Below are 20,886 nucleotides of genomic sequence, written 5' to 3'. Positions count from 1 at the left end.
TCACGGCACCCATACAGCAAAACCCAATCCTGGATGAAACCACCTGTCCACCTTGCCCTCCCTGCAGCTGGGCTCCAAGGGGTACACCATGGACTCCCATGCTCAAAAGGCCCACCCTGCTAGGTGCTCCTTCTTTTCCAACACCGTGATAGAGGGTAGCAGAGTAGGAAGTGAGCCTGGACCACATAAGGCCTCAATAGAGCAGTAAATTTGTAAATTAGGGCAAAACCACCTTCTAGGCAGCTTCCAGTCACTCCAAAGGGTGAGCTGGCTGGAGCTCTGTGTTCTCTCTCTCCTCCCTCTCTCCCGCAGGTCAGGTTCCCTCCACAGAACTCACAGTCTTCAGCCTTCCCGCTTCACGTTATTGATATCCTCACCTCTTCCTTCTCATTTAATTCCAGCTAATAATTCAAAAGACTTACTGCACACTCATGACCTGCAGACTCAACTGGGAAAGGGCCACTTGACCACAGGCCCAACTTCCCTTCCTCCATGTGCTGGAAAAGCACCAAAGAACATTAACCCAGTACGGCCTGTGACCTGCCTGCTGCCTGTACCTAAGAAGCTCTACTGAATGCTGCAAAGCTTCCAAAGGCGTCACCAAACTAGATCTACCTCAGTTGTATAAATATTAAAAAGAAAAAACAGAAAGCCATTGTTTCTGCAAGGAAGAGGAGGAGCTTAGAAGCAGAGAAAGGAGGGGAGTGGGGATGGAGGAAGAGAAGAAGGAAAGAGGGAGCAAGGGGAAGGAGAGATATGGGGGGAAAGGGGGGAGAGGAAACAGAAAGTGGGAAGGAGAGATGGGGGAGAGAAGAGGGTGAGAAGAAGAAAAAGGAAAAGAAGGGAGGAAAGGAAAACTTAAAATAAAGGTCCTCCAAGATACTCCTCTGGAAATAGAAACACCACTGGACCCTGGTGTTGACATAGTTGCCAATATCACAGCAGTTTAAAAGGTGAGACCTCCGCAGCCCTTCCCAGAGCACATTCTGATGGACCACCTATCAGTATGTGATTGGTCCATTTTCTAAGACATATGTCTGGGAAATTTAAAAACTCAAATCATAAACTATGTGGTGAGTGCCTGATATAAGGTTCATGTACGCCCAGTAGGTGCCGCGTGGTGTTCAAAATCCAAGCCTACCAGGCAGTGACGTGCTACATGAGGGATGGAAAGGAAAGTATATAAATAGGATATAAATAGTAATTAGAATTTTGGAGGCAATCACTCCATGAGCTAAAAGTAGAAACTTAAGCATTTATCTCAGATCACAGAAAAGACAACAAAAATTTCTCCAGGAAATACCGAAAACGCTCGGCTTCCACACACTGAGGAATGTAAATCAAGATCAGGGGCTGCTGCCGTTTATACACCTCAGCCGGCAAAGAGCAAATGTGCTCATACCGGGGGTGCAGACAATGGGCGCCCACACACTCTCCCACATCGTCTGAACAACACATACCACACAACCTCTATGACTCGCTCCATCAAATTACAGTCTCCAGCCTAGGAATTTGCACAAGTACATTCATCACTTGTTTGTTTAAATATGTGGGAACATGGCTATCCCCTAGCCAGTGGTATTTGTAAAATACTGGAAACAATCTACATGTCTTACAATAGGGAATTAATTAAATCAATCATGGGATTTATAGACAACGAAAAATAGGCAGCCAGCAAAAAGAATATGATGGATGGATGCTCAGATTACTGAGGAGAAAAGGCACCAATACGTTTAGTATATGTTCCTATGTGTAGAAAGCTTTCAAAGCAGGGGAGGGGACATACATATCATACAAACGCAAGCACAGGACATTTTTGGAAAAATACACAAGCAAGTCATTCCCTTGGGAGGAAAGGCAGAGGGCTGGGAATGTGATGAAGGTGGAAAACCTCAAAGTGTATTCTTTAAACTGTATGCATTTTTCCTGTTGCACACTTTTTAAGCCAATGCTCCTAAGGGTGAGTAGGAATGGCGCTTGAGGCACCACTTAAAATGCAAGAACTGAAAACAACTTACAGTACCCATCAATAGGGGGCTGCTGCAGTGGTTCTGTCTTGGACCCTTGAGTAGTCAGCATGCTTCACTGCCTTTGTGGCTGCCCCCTTCACAGCAATTCTACCTGCAGGGAGCAGGGCCTAACTGCTCATTACGTGTCCTAATGAGGCTACGTCCCCTCAGTGACATTTGAAATACAGGCTCTGTCATTTTTCTTCAGCTTCTCCTTTATCGTATGGTAAAGTATAACGCTGATTCTTTTAAAATTATGTGTTTGGCCAGGCGCGGTGGCTCACGTCTGTAATCCCAGCACTTTGGGAGGTTGAGGCAGGCGTATCACTTGAGGACAGGAGTTCGAGACCAGCCTGGCCAACATGGCAAAACCCTGTCTCTACTAAAAACACACAAAAAATTAGCCGGGTGTAGTGGCACATGCCTAGAATCCCAGCTACTTGGGAGGCTGAGGCAGGAGAATCACTTGAACCCGGGAGGCAGAGGTTGCAGTGAACTGAGATCACACTACCGTACTCCAGCCTGGGCAACAGAGCAAGATTCCATCTCAAAAAAAGATAGAAATAAAAATAGAATTATGTTTTTAAGAGGATTCATTATCTATGAATTTCATTTAAGGGTAATAAAAAAAGGAATTACAAAATGCTTCTTCTAAAAAGAAATATTGGGTTTTCCAGGACTGAGAACTCCTGGGTTTTCCTAGCCTGTTCGGGTTGCTAGAGCAAAATACCATAAACTGGTGGCTTGTAAACAATAAACATTTATTTCTCCCAGCTTTGAGGACTGCCAAGTCCAAGATAAAGGCGCCAGCAGACATCCGCTAAGGGCTTGGTTCCTGGTTCACTGATGGCGCCTCACTCTGTCCTCACAGGGTAGAACAGGCTAGCTAGCTCTCCAAAACCTCTTTTATAAGGACACTAATCCACTCATCAGGGCTCTGCCCCTGTGACCTAACCACCTCCCAGAGGCTCCACCTCCTAATACCACTGCACTGCTGATTCGGTTTCAACATACATATTTTGGGGAGACAAACATTCAGACCACAGCCTGGTTTAATTAACTGACTGATGATGATGATGATGATGATGATGATGATGATGATGATGATGATGCTACAGCCAAACAATGGGATATTATGTCACTATTTTAAAGAATAAGGTAATACCATGCGAATTCATTTTAAATAATATGGTTAATCGTCTTAAAATGCAGATCAAGGAATAGGATATGGTCCCATCCGTGTTTTTTAGAAAATGAGTATGTGCATAAAAACTTCTTGGAATGAATTTTTTGCCCATTAAACTGCACTGATGGTGGAGTGAGAACTGCTCTGCATTGACTGTATTTTGGTACACTTTCAAGTTTTACCACCTGCCTGTGTTATTATTTTCATAATTTAAAACCCCATTTACCAGTAAATGAAATTAATACAAAAGAAAAAAAATGAAGAAGGGGTCAGAAAATAATGCTGCCGGGTCTAAACCTCAGGGATTCCTATTTTATACAAGAGGTTAAGCTGCCTACTCTGCGCCTCCTCAGAGGTGGGGGTGGTAACAGCACCCACCTCAGAGCTGTGCTGAGGACAACATGGGTTCCAGGAGACCCACCTGGAAACCTGCCAGGCACAGAGCTCCTCCTCAGTAAATGGCAGCCACTATTAGGATCTGTGAAGGCTAACTGTATAGTATGTGTCTCCTTGACTGCGCCATGGGGTGGCCAGAAATTTGGTCAAGAATGATTCTAAATGTGTCTGTGGTAGTGTTTCCGGGTGAGATGAGCATGAATGAGCAGGCTGAGTAAAACAGATGCCTCCTTACTGTGAGTGAAGTGGACCTCATCCAATCAGCTGGGGTCTGAACAGAGCAAAGAGGCGGACCCACCCCCAGGGTCTTCAGGACTGGAACACCAGTTCCTGGGCCTCAATCCTGTCAAGCCCTTGGACTACAACTATACCACTGGGTCTCCCAGGGCTCCAGCTCGCCAACTGCACATCTTGGACTTGTCAGCCTCCACCATCAAGTAACACAATTCCCTGTAATAAATCTCTATATATGTTTCTCCTATTGGCTCTGTTTCTCTGGAGAAACCTACAACAGGATTCATAAAATTATATTTCTTCCAGATCTAGTTATAAAGTTATACCTTTGCTGGGCACTGGGGCTCACACCTATAATCCCAACACTTTGGGAAGCCAAGGTGGTAGGATCACTTGAGGCCAGAAGTTCAAGACCAGCCTGGTCAAGGTAGCAAGAGCCCATCTCTACCCACAAAAAAAAAAAAAAAAGCCAGGTATGGTGGCTCCAGCCTGTAGCTGCAGCTACTTGGGAGATGGAGGTGGGAGAATCACTTGAGCCCAGGAATTCAAGATTGCAATAAACCATGATTGCATGGCACCACTGTATTCCAGCCTATGTGACACAGTAAGACTCTGACTCTAAAAGTAAAATAAAGTTTCAGCTCCTGATGGTTTCAGCCTGACTTGCTCAAGTTTTTCAATGTTTATGAGAGATCAGGGGTCAGTGAAAACAGAGAAGTTTCTGACTCCAAAGTTCCTCCTGGGGCCGTGGGTCCCAGACTCACACGCCAACCCAACTGCTCAGCCTGAGCCTGGCATTGGTGCACCCTGAATCCTCTCAGTCACTCCCAGTCAATGTTCCCACAACAGCCCTTGGCTAAGCAGGAAGAACAGGGTGCCGAGGCCCACACCTGGTCACTCTGCCAACAATTGCCATTTTTTTCTATTATAATTTATTATTTGCCAGCTTCCAAAAACAGTTTGCGGTGAACAAAGATTGATACATTATATATATTATATACATGAAAAGCTTGTTTCGGCCAGGCGTGGTGGCTCATGCCTGTAATCCTAACACTTTGGGAGGCCTAGGTGGGCCTGAGCTCAGGAGTTCGCGATCAGCCTCGGCAACATGGCGAAATCCTGTCTCTACTAAAAATACAAAAAATACAAAAAATTAGTGGTGCACGCCTGAAGTCCCAGCTATTCGGAAGGTTGAGGCAACCTTGTGATAAAAATTCTACCTACTCACCTAGTCATAAAGAAACTGAAGGGTAGGAAGATTAGCTGGTGGCCCCCAAATCATTTATAGCGTATTTAAAAGGCAGAGGTGAACGTTTCCATGGTTTTGCAAAGATCAAATGCTCTCTCTAGAAATCAGCATAACAGGGCCCCTTTCTGCATTCCATTTGCAAAAACAAATCAACTGTGAAATAAAGGAGATTCCACTGAGAGGAGAAAACTTCTAAATTACACATTTAGAAAATATGCGTTATTCCCTAGATTGTAATTTACATTTTCTCACTCTGTTGTAAAAGGGCTATTTCACTGTTCATTCTTTTCTGTTTCATTAATATAGCCAAATAAAAGACCCATTTAGATTATAAATTTTCAATAGAAAACACTTATAAAAATTATACTAGAGAGAAATTGACAAGGCCTTAAATTTAATTAATAAGATGTGTAAGAATTCCATAATGTTTTATTTGAGCATGTTTTCAGAGGATAAGACATCAAGTTTTATGGCTTAAATCAGTGACAGAAAAGGAACAGCTCCCAGCTCAGGCATGGTGGCTCACGCCTGTAATCCCAGCACTTGGGGAGGCCGAGTCAGGGGGATCACTTGAGCCCAGGAATTTAAGACCAGGCTGGGCAACACGGTGAGTCATACAATAAAATAAAATGAGATAAAATAAAACAGTAAAATAAAATAAATAAAAGGAACAAATTCTAGGTCATGGCCCTTTGATGAAGAGTCCTCCCAGGCAGGGCTGCTTCTGTTAGCAGATTTGTCCTAGGCAATTCTCACTCGGTTTACAGCTTCTCCTTTATACCCTGGCCCACCTCTGTGCTCTGAGGGCAGGACCAGTCCTCACCGATCCCAGGAATTAACATAAACCCCAGTAAAAAGTTGGCCCTGGATGCATGCTGGTTCAACACGCAAAAATCAATACGATTGCCTCAGTAAGACGCATGTTTAAAGTGTCTTTAGGCTTATTCAATAAGATTTACACGTTTTAAAGCCTAAAACTGACTGGAATGGAACAGGAGCTCACTGCTCTCAGGAATTAACTGTTTTCTGGCTCAGACAGCTCTCTGGAAGCAGCGTGTAGACAGGACAGAAACCAGATGGGTCATCAACCACCAGACTCTGACCAGCTTAGAGGAAGTGAGACGTGTCAGCCCCACAGCAAGAGACAAGCCACAGCAGATCTGATTAGTAAGCCTCCATCACTGGGGTGTGGGTCCAAGTCCCAGGCCCAAGCACTTAGTAAAGGACAAAAAAGAAAGAGAAGGTGGAAGAAGAGGGAAAGGGGAGAGAGGGAGGGAGACAGTCTAACTCTGTCCTTCACCTTCTGAAAAATTCCTTGCTGACCCAAGATACCAGGTTAGCGTCCAAGAAACCAGGATAAAGACAAGACATAGGATTAGAGAAATCACAGCTGGAGAGGCGGAGGACGCCTTAGAAACCCTGTTGACCCACTGCAGAGAACTGTGAAGGGAAAGGGAGTGGGAGTGCCCAGGGAGTCTGGACTCAACTCAGCCCTGTGCTTACGCCCTGCAAGTATCACTTGCACCTACTGAGCCTGGGCAAGGGGACAAGGGGACCTGGGAACGGGAGATGTGTGGGGGGGGGTGAGGGCAGTGGTTGTGTCTCTAAAGCCCCTTTGCTCTGCCTATCATTCAACACGGCAATTTCTCTACCACATGACCATGAACAACCTTCCAAGCAGCACAGAGCAAGAGAGAGACAGCTTCTCCTGAGGTCTTTTCTCCTTTCCAACCATACCACAAAGAAAACAGACAGCAGACAGACCTGGCAAACATACTTACCACAGGAGTTTGTCCGAATGAGCTTGCCTTGGCAGAGTCCTGGCAGAGGCTGAGCCCTGACGGGCTGCCCGAATTGAAAAACCAATGCCATGTGCAGACATAAACTCCAAAGGCACTTCAGAGAACAGAGAGAGCCTCCATGACAGCCCAGCCCCAGCAGTACCTCGCACAGCCGTCCTCCCGTGCCTTCCTCAGCAGTTTTCTGAGTTTGCTTGTTAGGGCAAATCCTAAGATTGTGAGCTGCCCTGGAAGCACAATGGGTTACGTAACTCCAGGCAGCCTGGGAACCCTATCGGCTCATCTTGTTAAGCCACCCCAAACAGAAAATGACGCACCCAAAAATGTGATACCTCTAGGTTGGCTGTAGGGGAGAACGGGGCTTTGTGACGGGCATTCCGTTTTGCCTAAAAATTACAGTGGAACAAAAAGTCTGCTGTTCATCTCAGGGCTTGCTGGGAACTGGGGGAGGAGTGAAATTATCAAGGGCTGAATGCCAAGCGGTGTCCTGAGACTGCACTTGGCAAAGCCCTGGGAGGCCACAGATGCATTCTTGGGGATAGTCTAGGTCTCTCGGAGAACTTTTTTCCATTTAATGTCTTCCTTTCAATGACTGCCTAATAAAACTTTAACCTGAGCCTGTTCTCCATCACCTGACGGCCCATCCCTCGAACGCAGAAGAGCGTCTGTGTTTACACTCCCGTTTACCAAGCCAGTGCGAAACACAACAGCACTGAGCTGTTTCTCAGCTTTCCTCTGGTCCCAACAAAGAACCCTCAAGTCACCACATCCTATAGGGTTTGAAGTTTCAGCACTACATTCTGCCATTTCTTTGTTTTTTGGTTTTTTTGTTTTGTTCTGTTTTGTTTGTTTTGCTTTGTCATCTTGAGACAGAGTCTCACTCAGTCACCGAGGCTAGAGGGCAGTGGTACTGTATCGGCTCACTGTAACCTCTGTCTCCTGGGTTCAAGCAATTCTCCTGCCTCAGCCTCCCGAGTAGCTGGGATCACAGGTGTCCACCACCACGTCTGGCTAGTTTTTATATTTTTAGTAGAGATCGGGTTTCACCATGTTGGCCAGGCTAGTCTTGAACTCCTGACCTCAGGTGATCGGCCCGCCTCGGCCTCCCAAAGTGCTGGCATTAAGACATGAGCCACCACGCCCGGCCACGAAGTTTCAGCACTACATCCTGCCATTTCTTTACCCTCCGTTGTCACGTTCGGAGAAAGTGAAACCACTTTAATAGGCTGGATACTTCCTGGATTTCACTGGTACAGACGCCACTAGAATCCCATGGATCAATTCATGTGTTTGCACAAATGTAGATGCAGTTGGGTCATTGCCTCCTCCAAAAAGCCCTCATGGTCTTTTCCTGTCCTTTCCCCTCCAAGGTTCAGCCTGGCACCCTCCTTGGTGCCCTCCTGTGCTGTGCTTATCACTGTGCTAACCTCGGTGTACAGTCAATTTCTACTCACTCATCTGTCTCCCCAACTAGACTGCATTCTTAGGCAGCAAAGAACCCCTGCCCTGGGGTCCTGCAGACGTGGATACAACTCCTGCCACTCAGGAGTTCCGCCACGGTGCTGAACATTGCGAGATCTAGACTCTTCACCTACACGAAGAGGATAATACCCACTGCACAAATCAACACAATTGATATACCCAACAAATGTTCACTGAGCACGGCCCACAGGCAGGAACTATGGTAGTCACTGGATTCAGGAGTGCGCAAAGCAGACACAGAGTTTGCCCTCTGCAAGTTTACAGTCTACTGCAAGCTTGGGAAACAAAACACAAATATAATAGCTCAGAGGATGGTTAAGTCTGGGGAAAAAAATTAAGCAGGAAAGGGAGATGGGGAAAGGTGGGGCAGATCACTCTTTATGTCGGGGGGAGGGTCACAAAAAGCATCAAATAAAATGTCACTTGGAGAAGGAAGAGGGGGGTCATGAGGATATCTGGAGTTGAGGCAGTCCAAAGACCCTGAGGCTGGATGTGCCTGGTGAGTTCAAGGTTAAGTGAGGCGGCCAGTGTGTCTGGAGCACAGAGGGCACAGAGGAGGCAGGTCAGTGGGGCAAAGAGGGATTCCCATCATTCAGCCCCTTCCTTACAGGTCTCTATAGAAGGGGAGCTCACTGTAAGTTTGGAGGACAGTTAAACCATCTGACTGCATTAAAAGCCAACTCTCATGGCTAGGCGGAGAAAGAATTTTACAGAGGCAAAGGTAGCAGTAGGAGGCCCCACTGGGAGGCCAGTGTAGTCACCCAGGTGTGAGACGGGAGTGGCTGGGGCATGGTAAATGCTGAGTAGATTCTGGACGCACTCTGAAGACAGAGCCAACAGAATTCCTGACAACCTGGGGTATGAAATGCAGAAAGGCACAATCACAAATGCCTCCTCCAAGGGTCTTGGCCTGAGCAACTAGAATAATGAAAGCATCATTTACAAGGATGGGGAAAACCCTAAGAAAAGCAGGTGGAGGTGGAAACCAGAAGCTCATTTTTGGTCACTTGAGTTTGACATGCCTGTTGGACATCTAACTGGAAACTCATGTGGAGTCAGTCTGAGACGTCTGGCCTTAAGGAGAAAGGTCCAGGTTGAGTACAGAAACCAGCGAGTGGCCAGTACAGAAGGCGATTTTAAAACCTACGTGCTGGGTGAGATCATGTGCTGCATGGGTACGCACGTAAGAGCAAAGAGGCGGAAAGGTTGGGCCCTTCAACATTCCCAGGCTTGGGAGGAGAGGAAACGCAGCCACCGAGGCAGAAGAACAGGGAGAATGTGGGGACCCAGAAGCCAAGTAAAGACTGTACTTCCAGGAGACAGGACTTGGCAGCAGTGTGAACTACCGCTGAAAAGTGAAGTAAGGTGAAGGCAGAGGACAGACTGGACTGAACCAGGTTGTCAGTGCGGTGGGGCATAAGCCTGCCTGCAGTGGACTCCAGAGAGAACAAAGGAAAAACTAGAGTAAGCAAAAAGTAGAGCAGAGACACTGGCCTGCGGGAAACATGGGACTGAGAAGGATTCTATTTCCAAAGAGGGAGATCATAGCATGTTTCTGCAGTAAGAAGAAAGATCCAAGTGCAAGCAGAAAAGAATGATGCAGTAGAGGAAAGGGAGATATCAGAACTGTGTCCTTCAGGGCGCAGGCAAGCGGGAGAGGGACTCAGTCACAAGTGGAGGACAACTCGTGTAGGCCACTTGACAAAAAGGGAGAGGAGGTGTTTGGGGGCCTAACACAGGAGGAGCTAGGCACCAGGCCGGGACCCTCAGCCTTCTCTGTGCCTTTCTGTATCCAGGGAACCCCTGACACACAGGAGGTCCTCAAGGCTTAACTGGTAACACAGAACCAAGAGAAGCTACTGGAAGCCAATTTGCATATATTAAGCTGTCATCAGTCATTACTTCAAACAGACAAACAAAAGCAAACACTGCAGACAAAAATGAGAAACTGAGCAAACTTCTATATGAATGCAACTGGATTGAACTATAATTTTGCTGCTTGCTGCTGTTATGCACACCATGCTACACCATTTCCATTGAGAGCCCTCTCTTGTGCTAGCTCCAAGCACTTGTCTCAATGTTTCCTTGGGGAAAATAAAAAAGCAATAGCTTTAGTATTAAGTGCCTGCACAGCAGATGTTCCCACTGGGAGGTGATTACCACCTGGGACACTGAGAGTTATGACTGACACAGGTATCTGTAAAAATCCATGTCTGTGCAAATCCTGATGGTGTACAAAGGGCACTCCATGAAGTTTTCTGTTTTTGCATCCCACAATGACAGTGCATGTTATTCCCGTTATATCTGTTTTATATCTGAAGAACCTGAGTCCAAAGAGAGAAGGAAGGTTTCCATGTACACTGAGTGCCTGTGATGAGCCATGCTTGCTGCTCAGGTTTCAATGTTACCATCTTTAACCTTCATGACAATTCAGTGAAGTGCTGTCTACATCTCAGTCAGGATAGTAGGTCAACAACTGACCCAAGTTACAAAATGGTTCACTGGCAGAACAGGTTCTGGATGGGAGGTCTCACAATCCCAAAGCTCAGAGTCTTTTGCACTTTAGTGGTTCCCCTCCGCATACCTCCCCGAGACCCTCCCATGTGGCTGCATTCCTTCCCTAATCCTCAGTGACTGAAACCTCCCTCCCTTCCTCCCTGGCAGGGAAAGGGCCCCCATACCAGTAATGGTGCAGGCATCCCGGTACCCTCTGTAGCTGGGAGCATCTTCCACAGCCTCGCTTATGTAGTGTTCTTCAGGGATGCCCGGGCTGCAGGCTAGGACTGCATGGTTGCATGCCTCCGAAGGGGGCACGGAGTTGGCCAAAGTGTCGTCGTGCAGAGCTGTGGCGTCCAGCTTGGCAGGTTTCACAGGGAGGTGCCCACTGCCATCGGGTGCCCCACTGCCAGAGTCTGGGGCAGTTGGGCAGATGGCCCCCGGTAGTTCTGGTACACCAGCAGGGGCTCCTTACAGGGAATCTATGGGACAATTGAGAGAGAGGGGCACAGTTAGAGTCTATTGATAAACCTGGACAAATCTTTAGAAAATAAGGGCCTGGGGATGACGTGCATTCAGACTGCGAATTCTGAAAAGTGTTTCCCTCAAGTCATGGCATCTCCAGTCACACTGCTTAGTTTCAATAAAATAATTGCAGCAAAGTTCCATTCAACTAATCAATACTGACCAAAACGTGGAGCACATGGCTTCATTTGCTTATTGAAACCTGCCTTGAAGCAGCTCTAAGCAAATAAACACACTGGAGCACAGCTAAAACCTGTATTCCTACAGGATTTATACACACAAAGAGAGGTAACATTTTTATTTGTATAAACTCTTTCAAGCACAGTAACTTCTCAACTCTCTAAGAACTTTAAGGTATGCCCCTACCTTAACCTACGGTGAGAAATTAGGGGACTCCTTTAAGAACCTAATGAAAACGGCCGGACACGGTGACTCGGGCGGCTCATTTGAGGTCAGGAGTTTGAGACCAACCTGGCCAATATGGTGAAACCTCATCTCCACTAAAAATACACACACACAAAAAAAATTAGTCAGGTATGGTAGCAGGCACCTGTTATCCCAGTTACTCAGGAGGTTGAGGCAGGAGAATTGTTTGAACCCAGGAGGCAGAGGCTGCAGTGAGCCGAGATCACGCCACTGTGCTCCAGCCTGGGCAACACAGTGAGATTCTGTCTCAAAAAAATGAATAAATAAAAAAGAAAGAAAAGAAATGGGGCCGGGCGCGGTGGCTCAAGCCTGTAATCCCAGTACTTTGGGAGGCCGAGACGGGTGGATCACGAGGTCAGGAGATCGAGACCATCCTGGCTAACACGGTGAAACCCCGTCTCTACTAAAAAAAAAAATACAAAAAACTAGCCGGGCGAGGTGGCGGGCGCCTGTAGTCCCAGCTACTCCGGAGGCTGAGGCAGGAGAATGGCGTAAACCCGGGAGGCGGAGCTTGCAGTGAGCTGAGATCCGGCCACTGCACTCCAGCCTGGGCGGCAGAGTGAGACTCCGTCTCAAAAAAAAAAAAAAAAAAGAAAAGAAATGAAAAAGAAGAATCTGATGAAAACTATAGACTCGTCCCCATTTAAAATCTGACTGGGACTAAAGATACCTGCTGAGAAAATATGGCACATGACACAGGCTGCTAAACACTCTGCTCTGTTCCGGCAACAGCACACCTACATGCAGGCCACTTCCCACACATTTCAGGAGCGCCACTGTCTCACCCCCCAGCGCACCTGCACACACACCACACGTGTACACACAAAATGTCAAACAGGAGCTTCATGAAAAAGGAAACTTACAAAACATTCCTCAGCACAAGAGATCTCAAATTGTGGTCTGAGAATATCTCACCCAACATGTACAGTCAGTTCTGAGAGAAAACTATAGCCCTGAATCTGTGACATTTTTCCCAACAAGTTTATTTACCAAAATACACCAGGAATTCCTATTACAGGCTGAGTATCCCTTATCTGAAATGCTTTAGAACAGAAGCGTTTCAAATTTTGGATTTTTGGCTGGGCACGGTGGCTCATACCTGTAATCCCAGCACTTTGGGAGGCCAAGGCAGGCAGATCACTTGAGGTCAGGAGTTTGAGGCCAGCCTGGAAAACATGATGAAACTCCATCTCTGCTAAAAAATACAAAAAGTAGCTGGTCGTCGTGGCACACGCCTGCAAACCCAGCTACTCGGAAGACTGAGGCAGGAGAATCACTTGAAACAGGGAGGCGGAGCTTGCAGTGAGCCAAGATCACATCACTGCACTCCAGCCTGGGCAACAGAGCAAGACTCTGTCTCAAAAAGAAAAAAAAAATTTGATTTTTTTCAGATTTTGGGATATTTGCCTTATACTTACCAAGTGAACATCCAAAATCCAAAAATCTGAAATCTGAAATGCTCCAATGAGCATTTCCTTTGAGTGTCATGTAAACACTCAAAAAGTTTCACATTTCAGATTTTCACATTAGACATACTCAGCCTGTATAAATGAACTCAGCCCAGGCAATAAACTTCCTGCCCTCATTAACATGAAAAAATAACTATGAAAATGGGAAGGACGGGTAGGAGAGTCTGTATATCCCTGGTGAGAAAAGAAAGTTAACAAGAAATCTTTAGGAATTTCTGCAAAACAACATGTACATAAAACTGGATTGGCATGAAGAAAAAAAAAGAAAAAGAACACTGAATTGTCACGCCTAGTCAGTGACTCAAACACAGATGAATAGATAAGCTGCCTCACTAGAAAAGCCTATAATCCTCAAGCAGAACCCAGAACATTCTGGACAGCAGAAGGCTGAGCGGGGTGGACTAGAAGACCCCCAAGAGTCACCAATGGTGGTCAAGGGTCCAGGATGGGATTTCACTGGCTGAAGCTAAGGGAAGCTGGGCACTGCCACCCACCCCCAGTGGGTCCCAAGGGGGCTTCTCCATGCTGGTCAAGTTGTGATTCTTGGTCTGGAGACTGACTTGCAAACTAGAATCAGTGCATGAAACTCCATCAAGCTGCACTCTTTACAATTCATACACTATTTTTACACTTTTTAAAAAATATGGAGTCTTACTATGTTGCCCAGGTTGTTCTCCTGGGTTTAAGTGATCCTCCTGCCTGAGCCTCCCAAGTAGCTGGGATTACAGGTGCACACCACCAAGCCCAGCTCTCATACACTTTCTTTGTATGTCTATTTCAATTAAGCGATGAAAAGGTTAGTGAATGCAGATACCGAATCTATAAATCAGCTTAAGAAGTCATCCCTAAACCAAGAAAGGCACACCGATGAGAGTTCCAGAAAAACCAAAAAAAGCTTAAGACAAAAAGAGTAAAGTATATAAAAACACCAACTTTAAAATGCTTTTCTAGAGGTGAAGATGTACACCTCTAAATCAAAAGGTTCTACACCAAGACCCAGACAAAATCAATGAAAAACTAATAATATCCAGGGATATAATCTAGTAAAAATTTTAAATTCCAAAGATTTAGATAAAAATATGACAAACGTTAAAAAGGTATCCCCACATGCCACACCAGTGGGATAATTCCTCAGAATTTATTTATTTATTTATTTATTTATTTTTAAGACAGGGTCTCATTCCCATCACCCAGGCTGGCATGCAGTGGCACAATCACAGCTCACTGCAGCCTTGACCTCCTGGGCTCAGGTGATCCTTCCACTTTAGCCTGTAGCTGAGACTAGAGGCATGCACCACCACACCCGGCTAATTTTTGTATTTTTAGTAGAGATGAGGTTTCGCCATGTTGCCCATGCTGGTCTGGAACTACGGACTCAAGTGATCCACCTGCCTCGGCCTCCCGAAGTGCTAGGATTACAGGTGTGAGCCACAGCACCCAGCCAGTTCCTCAGAAACTTAAGTGAAATATAGTCACAGAAGACTTTTATACCCAATTAAGCTACTGTTATACACAAAAACAATTGGCAGATATTTAGAAACTCAAAGACCCTGACGTTCCTGAGGGGCTCCAAGTCTGCTGATGACACCTCGTGGGCTCTCACTAACACAGGTCACCATAAAGAACTCAAAAGGTGAGAAAGACATGGCAAAGTAAAACTGGCAGGGAAACTAAACCAGGAACACTTAAAATCAACATGTAAATAATGCACTTCATTCACAGACCTAAAGCAGACATAGCTCAAAAGAAAAATGGGCAAAGGATATAAAAATTCCCTTCCCCTGCCAAAACATAACACACATACACAGTTTAAGGAAACTTAACAGTGATTTAAAAAAACAACAAAGACTTAAAAAATATAACAATGCTCAAGTTCACAACTGATTTAGGAAACTTATAGACTTATATATTATTGGAGTAAGGTGAGAAGTATAAATTTGGAAGAACAGCCCAAAAAAATTTACTGTGGTTCTCTAGCTCAAGTATATATAGGTCAAAGATGTATGGCACAGTGAAATGCTACAAACAACCTAACAAGCCACAGCAGAGGATCGAGTCATTAATTATGGGACAGCTATCAAGAAGTCAACCATGCTGCCACGAAGAGGAAGTGTCAGAGCAGATATTAATTTATCAACACAGAAAGATGCGGTAGGCAGAAAAACAGTAGATAGCGAATGTGGTCTTGGAAAGGTTTTAAAATGCATTAACAAACTGAAACCTCGTTCAAGCCTTCTTTAACCTGTACTTAGACTTATTCTATCTGATCCACACACAGAAGTTTGAAATACTTTCTCCCTTTGCAAGATACAATTGTTCTTCTGAAAACTAAGACAGTTTCATTTAAATCAATGTGGTTTGGTTTTGTTTTTACAAAGGCTCTAATATATAAAGACGTCTCTCTCTCTCTCTCTTTTTTTTTTTTTTTTTTGAGACAGGTTTTGTGCTCTGTCTCTCAGGCTGGAGTGCAGTGGCACAATTTCAGCTCAATGAAGCCTCGGCCTCCTAGGTTCAAGCAATTCTCCTGCTTCAGTCTCCCAAGTAGCTGTGACTACAGGCATGCACCACCACGCCTGGCTAATTTTTGTATTTTTAGTAAAGATGGGGTTTCACCATGTTGGCCAGGCTGTTCTCAAACCCTTGGCCTCAAGTGATCCACCCACTTCAGCCTCCCAAAGTGCTGGGATTACAGGCATGAGCCACAGGGCCTGGCCCTAATGTGTAAAGATTTCTTAAAGAGGTTTTATAGTCAAGCTTTACATAACTTTCGCTTTCACAACTTTTTATTATAACAAGCTTTTTATAACTTACCTATAAATATATAACATGTTTATATATAACATATAACACGTATATATAACATGTTATAAAGTTATATATACCTTTATAACTTTATAACAAGCTTTTTATATCTTACTTATAAAATGAGGGAGATGGCCTAAATCATGATCAATAGCCCTAAATCACTACTGTTTCTCCTCCTAATATCTGTGTTTCCACTTATAGCAGCCAGACACTTAACTCAGAAACATACTGCTACAAAATAAATATTTTAAGTATAAGCACTTTCTGAAAAAAAACAAAATTTGGAGACATCAGCAAATGCTCACCTCACTCAAGACGCAAAAGGCAAACACAAGCCACAGTTCCGAAATCCAAAGAAACTTTACATGTGCAGCAACTGGCAAAGCTATTCAGAAGCCTGAGAGGCCCCTCTTGAAATGACAAGACTAAGCTTTTACCCATTAAATTCAAGTGGAAAACAACCTAAATTTCTACTCATGAAAAACAGTCATAAATTATGGTTCATCCAAACTACTGAATTATGTAAAATGTAAGGCACTTATCCATATAAGGCACTTGCCCCTGTGTCTAGTACAAATTAGATTCTCAAAATAATTACTGTCATTAACATTATAATTTCCAGATTCTCAGAATCAGGCACCTTTCTTGGTTCTACTAGAGTATTCATATGCCAGCATTTCCAAACCTACTTTACCATGGATCCTTTCTCCACATACCTATCTACATGGCATTTGTTTCATGGAGTACATTTTGGGGAAAGCCTCTATCTCAGACACAAGCTTCATGCATTGTCCATCTACCACCATGTGTCCAGGGCCAATCTCCTCTCCCCCAGAAACTGTGAGCTCCTTGAAAGCATGGACTGGTGCTGGCACATATTAGGTACTAAGCAAATGTTTACAGAATAAATAACAACAAATGAAAGATGGGGTTTGGTGTAAATGACTCTGAGGATCCCTTGAAGCTTTAAAGCTCAGGTTCTATCATTTATACTGAACCAAAGGGTCTAAACTCCCAAATTCCACACTGCTAACTTTGAGGACTAACAGAAATCAATGAAAACTACCTGAGGGACTCCTAAGTGTTCCAAGTATGCAGACCACAGCCCATGGGCTCTCTAGGCTGTCTTGAGTTTAACCTTACTTCATCGTTCTCAATACAGACCAATATACATCAAATGTGGCTTACAGGGGCCAGGCCCAGTGGTTCACACCATAATCCTAGCACTCTGGGAAGCCCAGGCAGGTGGATGGCTTGAGCCCAGGAGTTCAAGACCAGCCTGGGCAACATGGTGGAACCCTGTCTCTACAAAAAGCACAAAAAATTGACCAGGAATGGTGGCCTGTGTCTGTGGTCCCTGCTACTAGGGAGGCTGAGGTGGGAGAATCACCTGAGCCCGGGAAGTTGAGGCTGCAGAGAGCCATGAATGTGCCACTCCACTCCAGCCTGGGTGACACAGCGAGATCCTATCTTAAAAAAAAATAGTAGTTTAACAGTCAAACACATAAAATGACCCAGATACAACAATTCAAGGATAAGGAGACGTCATTTATAGACCACTCAAAAGCTAGTTTGTAAGGCCTCCACCCATTTTCTAGCTTGAAGAATGAGTCACAGCATGTGCCCTCTGGGGACACCCAGGAATTTGCAGGGCAAAGGTGACAACCTTTCCCCACGGTGCCAGCCTAACTTCACTCTAATGTAAACAGGCATTTCTGAGGTTTCACAGGGGCTCAGGAACAAAGCATCCACTGCTCTGGATGTTCTCTGGCTCCAGCAAACCCTGGCACACCAGGCAAAAGGCTTCTTTCAGGCAGAGGAAACAAACAAGGCTTAAGAAAAGTGAGAGTGGATGGCATGGCCCTGAGAGATGAAAGCGCCTCTGTTTAGTTTACTGAATTCTGCCTAGAGAGCTGCAGGAAGGCAGGATTTTTCTTAGCAGAGGAGTGAGAAATTCTGCAACCTGGTCAATTTTTCAGCAAAAGAGGTGCCAGGAAAAGAAGCAGGATAAAGTATACATGGAAGCTGAGCCTGGGGTGGGTGGCCCAGGTCTCCTCTATTCCAATCTTCTCAACTCAATGATCAACAATTCCAGCCTCCCGTTTGTCAAGAGTACTTAACACACTGTTGTTCAACGTCATGCCAGTCTGCTACTGAACTCAGATTTGCTGACAAAATACACATGTGCAAATTCCTAATATTTTCTCCCTGCTACCCTCAACCTATGTAATTTTTGTGATTCAGAAGCTGAACTAAAACTCAAAGAGTTGTGTGACATTAAGGAAACTGTGTTATGTCCCTGGGCCTCAGACCCCTCATCTGGACAAGGAAGGGATCAAGCGACCTTCAACACACTGCCTTCCAACTATACCACTCCAGGAGCTACAAAAGAGGGCAGGTGGAATTGCAGAAGGATTTGGGCACCCTGATCAGTCCTTCTCCACTCCCTGTTGCAATGAGTGGGAAACCATTCTCACCGACAGACAGGTAACTTCCAGTAGGACGTCACGAGCAGACAGAGCTGCCCTTTGTAAACAGTAAATCAAGAGGTAAAAAAAAAAAAAAGAAAAAGAAAAAGAAAAAAAGGAGCTTCCAGCAGGGCACGGTGGCTCATGCCTGTAATCCTAGTGCTTTGGGAGGCCAAGGAAGGTGGATCACCTGAAGTCAGGAGTTTGAGACCAGCCTGACCAACATGGCAAAACCCCGTCTCTACTAAAGATATAAAAAAAATAGCCAAGCGTGGTGGTAGGCACCTGTAATCCCAGCTACTCAGGAGGTTGAGGCAGAAGAATTGCTTGAACCCAGAAGGCAGAGGTTGCAGTCAGCCGAGACCACACCACTGCACTCCAGCCTGGGGCAAGACAGCAAGACTCTATCTCAAAAAAAAAAAAAAGGAGCTTCCTTCAGGACAAACACAGAGATTGTAAGGAGAAAATCAGAACCAGAGCACCAGGTTGAAGCTTAAAAGGTGACAAGGAGAAGCTAGTCCTGGGTGATCCCCTCCATGGTCAGTCAGGTATCTGAGCTTTCAAGGTTTCCGAGCTTTCAAGGTTTCCTCTTTCTGGGCAGAGGCATCTGATACACCACGGGATTTTACTCAGCAATTCTAAACAAGCAGGTCCAAGTATGGCAAAAGTTTTCAAAAAGGGACTAATTCTTCTCCAAGATTATGTCAGTATTCTATTACTACTGTAACAAATTACCACAAATTGAGTGGCTTGAAATAATACCCATTTATCAGATCACAGTTCCATATATTGGAAAGCCATCGTGCATCTCAACAGTTTCCAATCAAGGTGTCACAGGGGTGAGTCCATTACTGGGGGCTCTGGGAAAGAACTGATATCCACACTTATTCAGGCTGCCAGTCTAATTCAGTTCCTTGTGATTGTAGGACTGAAGTCCCTGTTTCCTGCTGGCCGTCAGCTGGGCACCAGCCTTTGTTCCTGTGTTCCTTATGCTTTCCATGAGCTCCTGGAGGCTTCTCTCCAGATTTTGCAAGTGGCTCCCACATCCCAGAGCCAACGACAACACATGGAATCCTTTTCAAGCTTGGAATTTCCATGACTTCCCCTTCTGCCTCATCTTTCTTTCTTCTTTTTTTATTTTGAGATGGAATCTCCCTCTGTCGCCCAGGCTGGAGTGCAGGGGCCTGATCTCGGCTCACTGCACGCTCTGCCTTGTAGGTTCACACCATTCTCCTGCCTCAGCCTCCAGAGTAGCCGGGACTACAAGCACCCACCACCACTCCTGGCTAATTTTTTGTATTTTTAGTAGAGATGGGGTTTCACTGTATTAGCCAGGATGGTCTCCATCTCCGGACCTCATGATCCGCCGCCTCAGCCTCCCAAAGTGCTGGGATTACAGGGGTGAGCCACTGCGCCCGCCTCTGCCCCATCTTTCTAGCCCCCTCTTCTGCCATCCTTTTCTGTTTTTAAGGGCTCAAGTGATTACACGGTGTTCACTTAGATCATCCAGGACAATCTCCCTATCTTAAGGTCAAGTGATTAATAGCCCTAAGTCCATCAGCACAGCACAGTCCCTTTACAGAAGTGTCTAGATCCGTGCTTGACTGAGTAACTAGTGGGTGGAAATCTTGAGGGGATGAGTTTAGATTTACCTCCCACAGGGGCCTTTGATTCTGAAGGCATAAACTGCCTCCGGAGCCCCCATGTTGCCCCAGCCTAGTGGGAAGGCAAACCAGAGTCACCCCACAGCCACCCAGACCCTTTGCCCCAGAAGGTCAGATTTAGATCTGACATACCAGACAGGCCTGGATTTAGGCCCGCCTCAATCATCATCTACTGACAGCAGCCTCTGGCCAGGTACTGAAATTTCTTTTGTCTACAAAAAGTGGTGCCATCACCTGATTGTCAAGCTGCGGAAGAAGTAGACACAACAAAAGTGGGTGACTGCCAGGTCTGGGATGGTAGGTCTGAAACTGAATCAAAGTCTGAGACGCTCTCTCTCTTCACAAACAGTATTATTCTATATCTAGAACACCCCACAGTCTCTGTCCAATGGCTCCTACTTCTGACAAATACCTTCAGTAAAGTTTCAGGACACAAAATCAATGTACAAAAATTAGTATCATTTCTATACACCAATAATGTCCAAGTTGAGAGCCAAATTAAGAACTGAATCCCATTCACAAAGCCACAAAAAGAACAAAATACCTAGGAATACAGCTAACCAGGGAGGTGAAAGATCTTTACAATGAGAATTATGAAACGTTGGCCGGGCGCGGTGGCTCAAGCCTGTAATCCCAGCACTTTGGGAGGCCAAGACGGGCGGATCACGAGGTCAGGAG

General features: G+C 45.5%; 1 protein-coding gene across 2 annotated transcripts in view; it reads right to left on the bottom strand.

The window, feature by feature from the left end:
- TRAK1 (trafficking protein, kinesin binding 1) overlaps nucleotides 1-7,330 on the bottom strand; it is a 133,632-nt gene extending 126,302 nt beyond the window's left edge. Inside the window, exons 1-2 of one of the 2 annotated variants that reach the window (XM_011950938.1) lie at nucleotides 7,206-7,210; nucleotides 6,856-6,970 (exon numbers count right to left, since the gene is read on the bottom strand). In XM_011950938.1, coding sequence (XP_011806328.1) covers nucleotides 6,856-6,946 — 91 coding nt within the window. In that variant the 5' untranslated portion in view covers nucleotides 6,947-6,970; nucleotides 7,206-7,210. Of the gene's footprint in view, nucleotides 1-6,855 lie in introns of both variants that reach the window. The other variant, XM_011950937.1, reaches the window with a different exon arrangement.
- Nucleotides 7,331-20,886: the final 13,556 nt, after the last annotated feature.

This window comes from Colobus angolensis, unplaced genomic scaffold (assembly GCF_000951035.1).
Source record: "Colobus angolensis palliatus isolate OR3802 unplaced genomic scaffold, Cang.pa_1.0 Scaffold311, whole genome shotgun sequence".
Classification (NCBI taxonomy): domain Eukaryota; kingdom Metazoa; phylum Chordata; class Mammalia; order Primates; family Cercopithecidae; genus Colobus; species Colobus angolensis.
The sequence above is the reverse complement of the archived record's forward strand: the minus strand, read 5'-3'. Positions and strand labels throughout refer to the sequence as shown.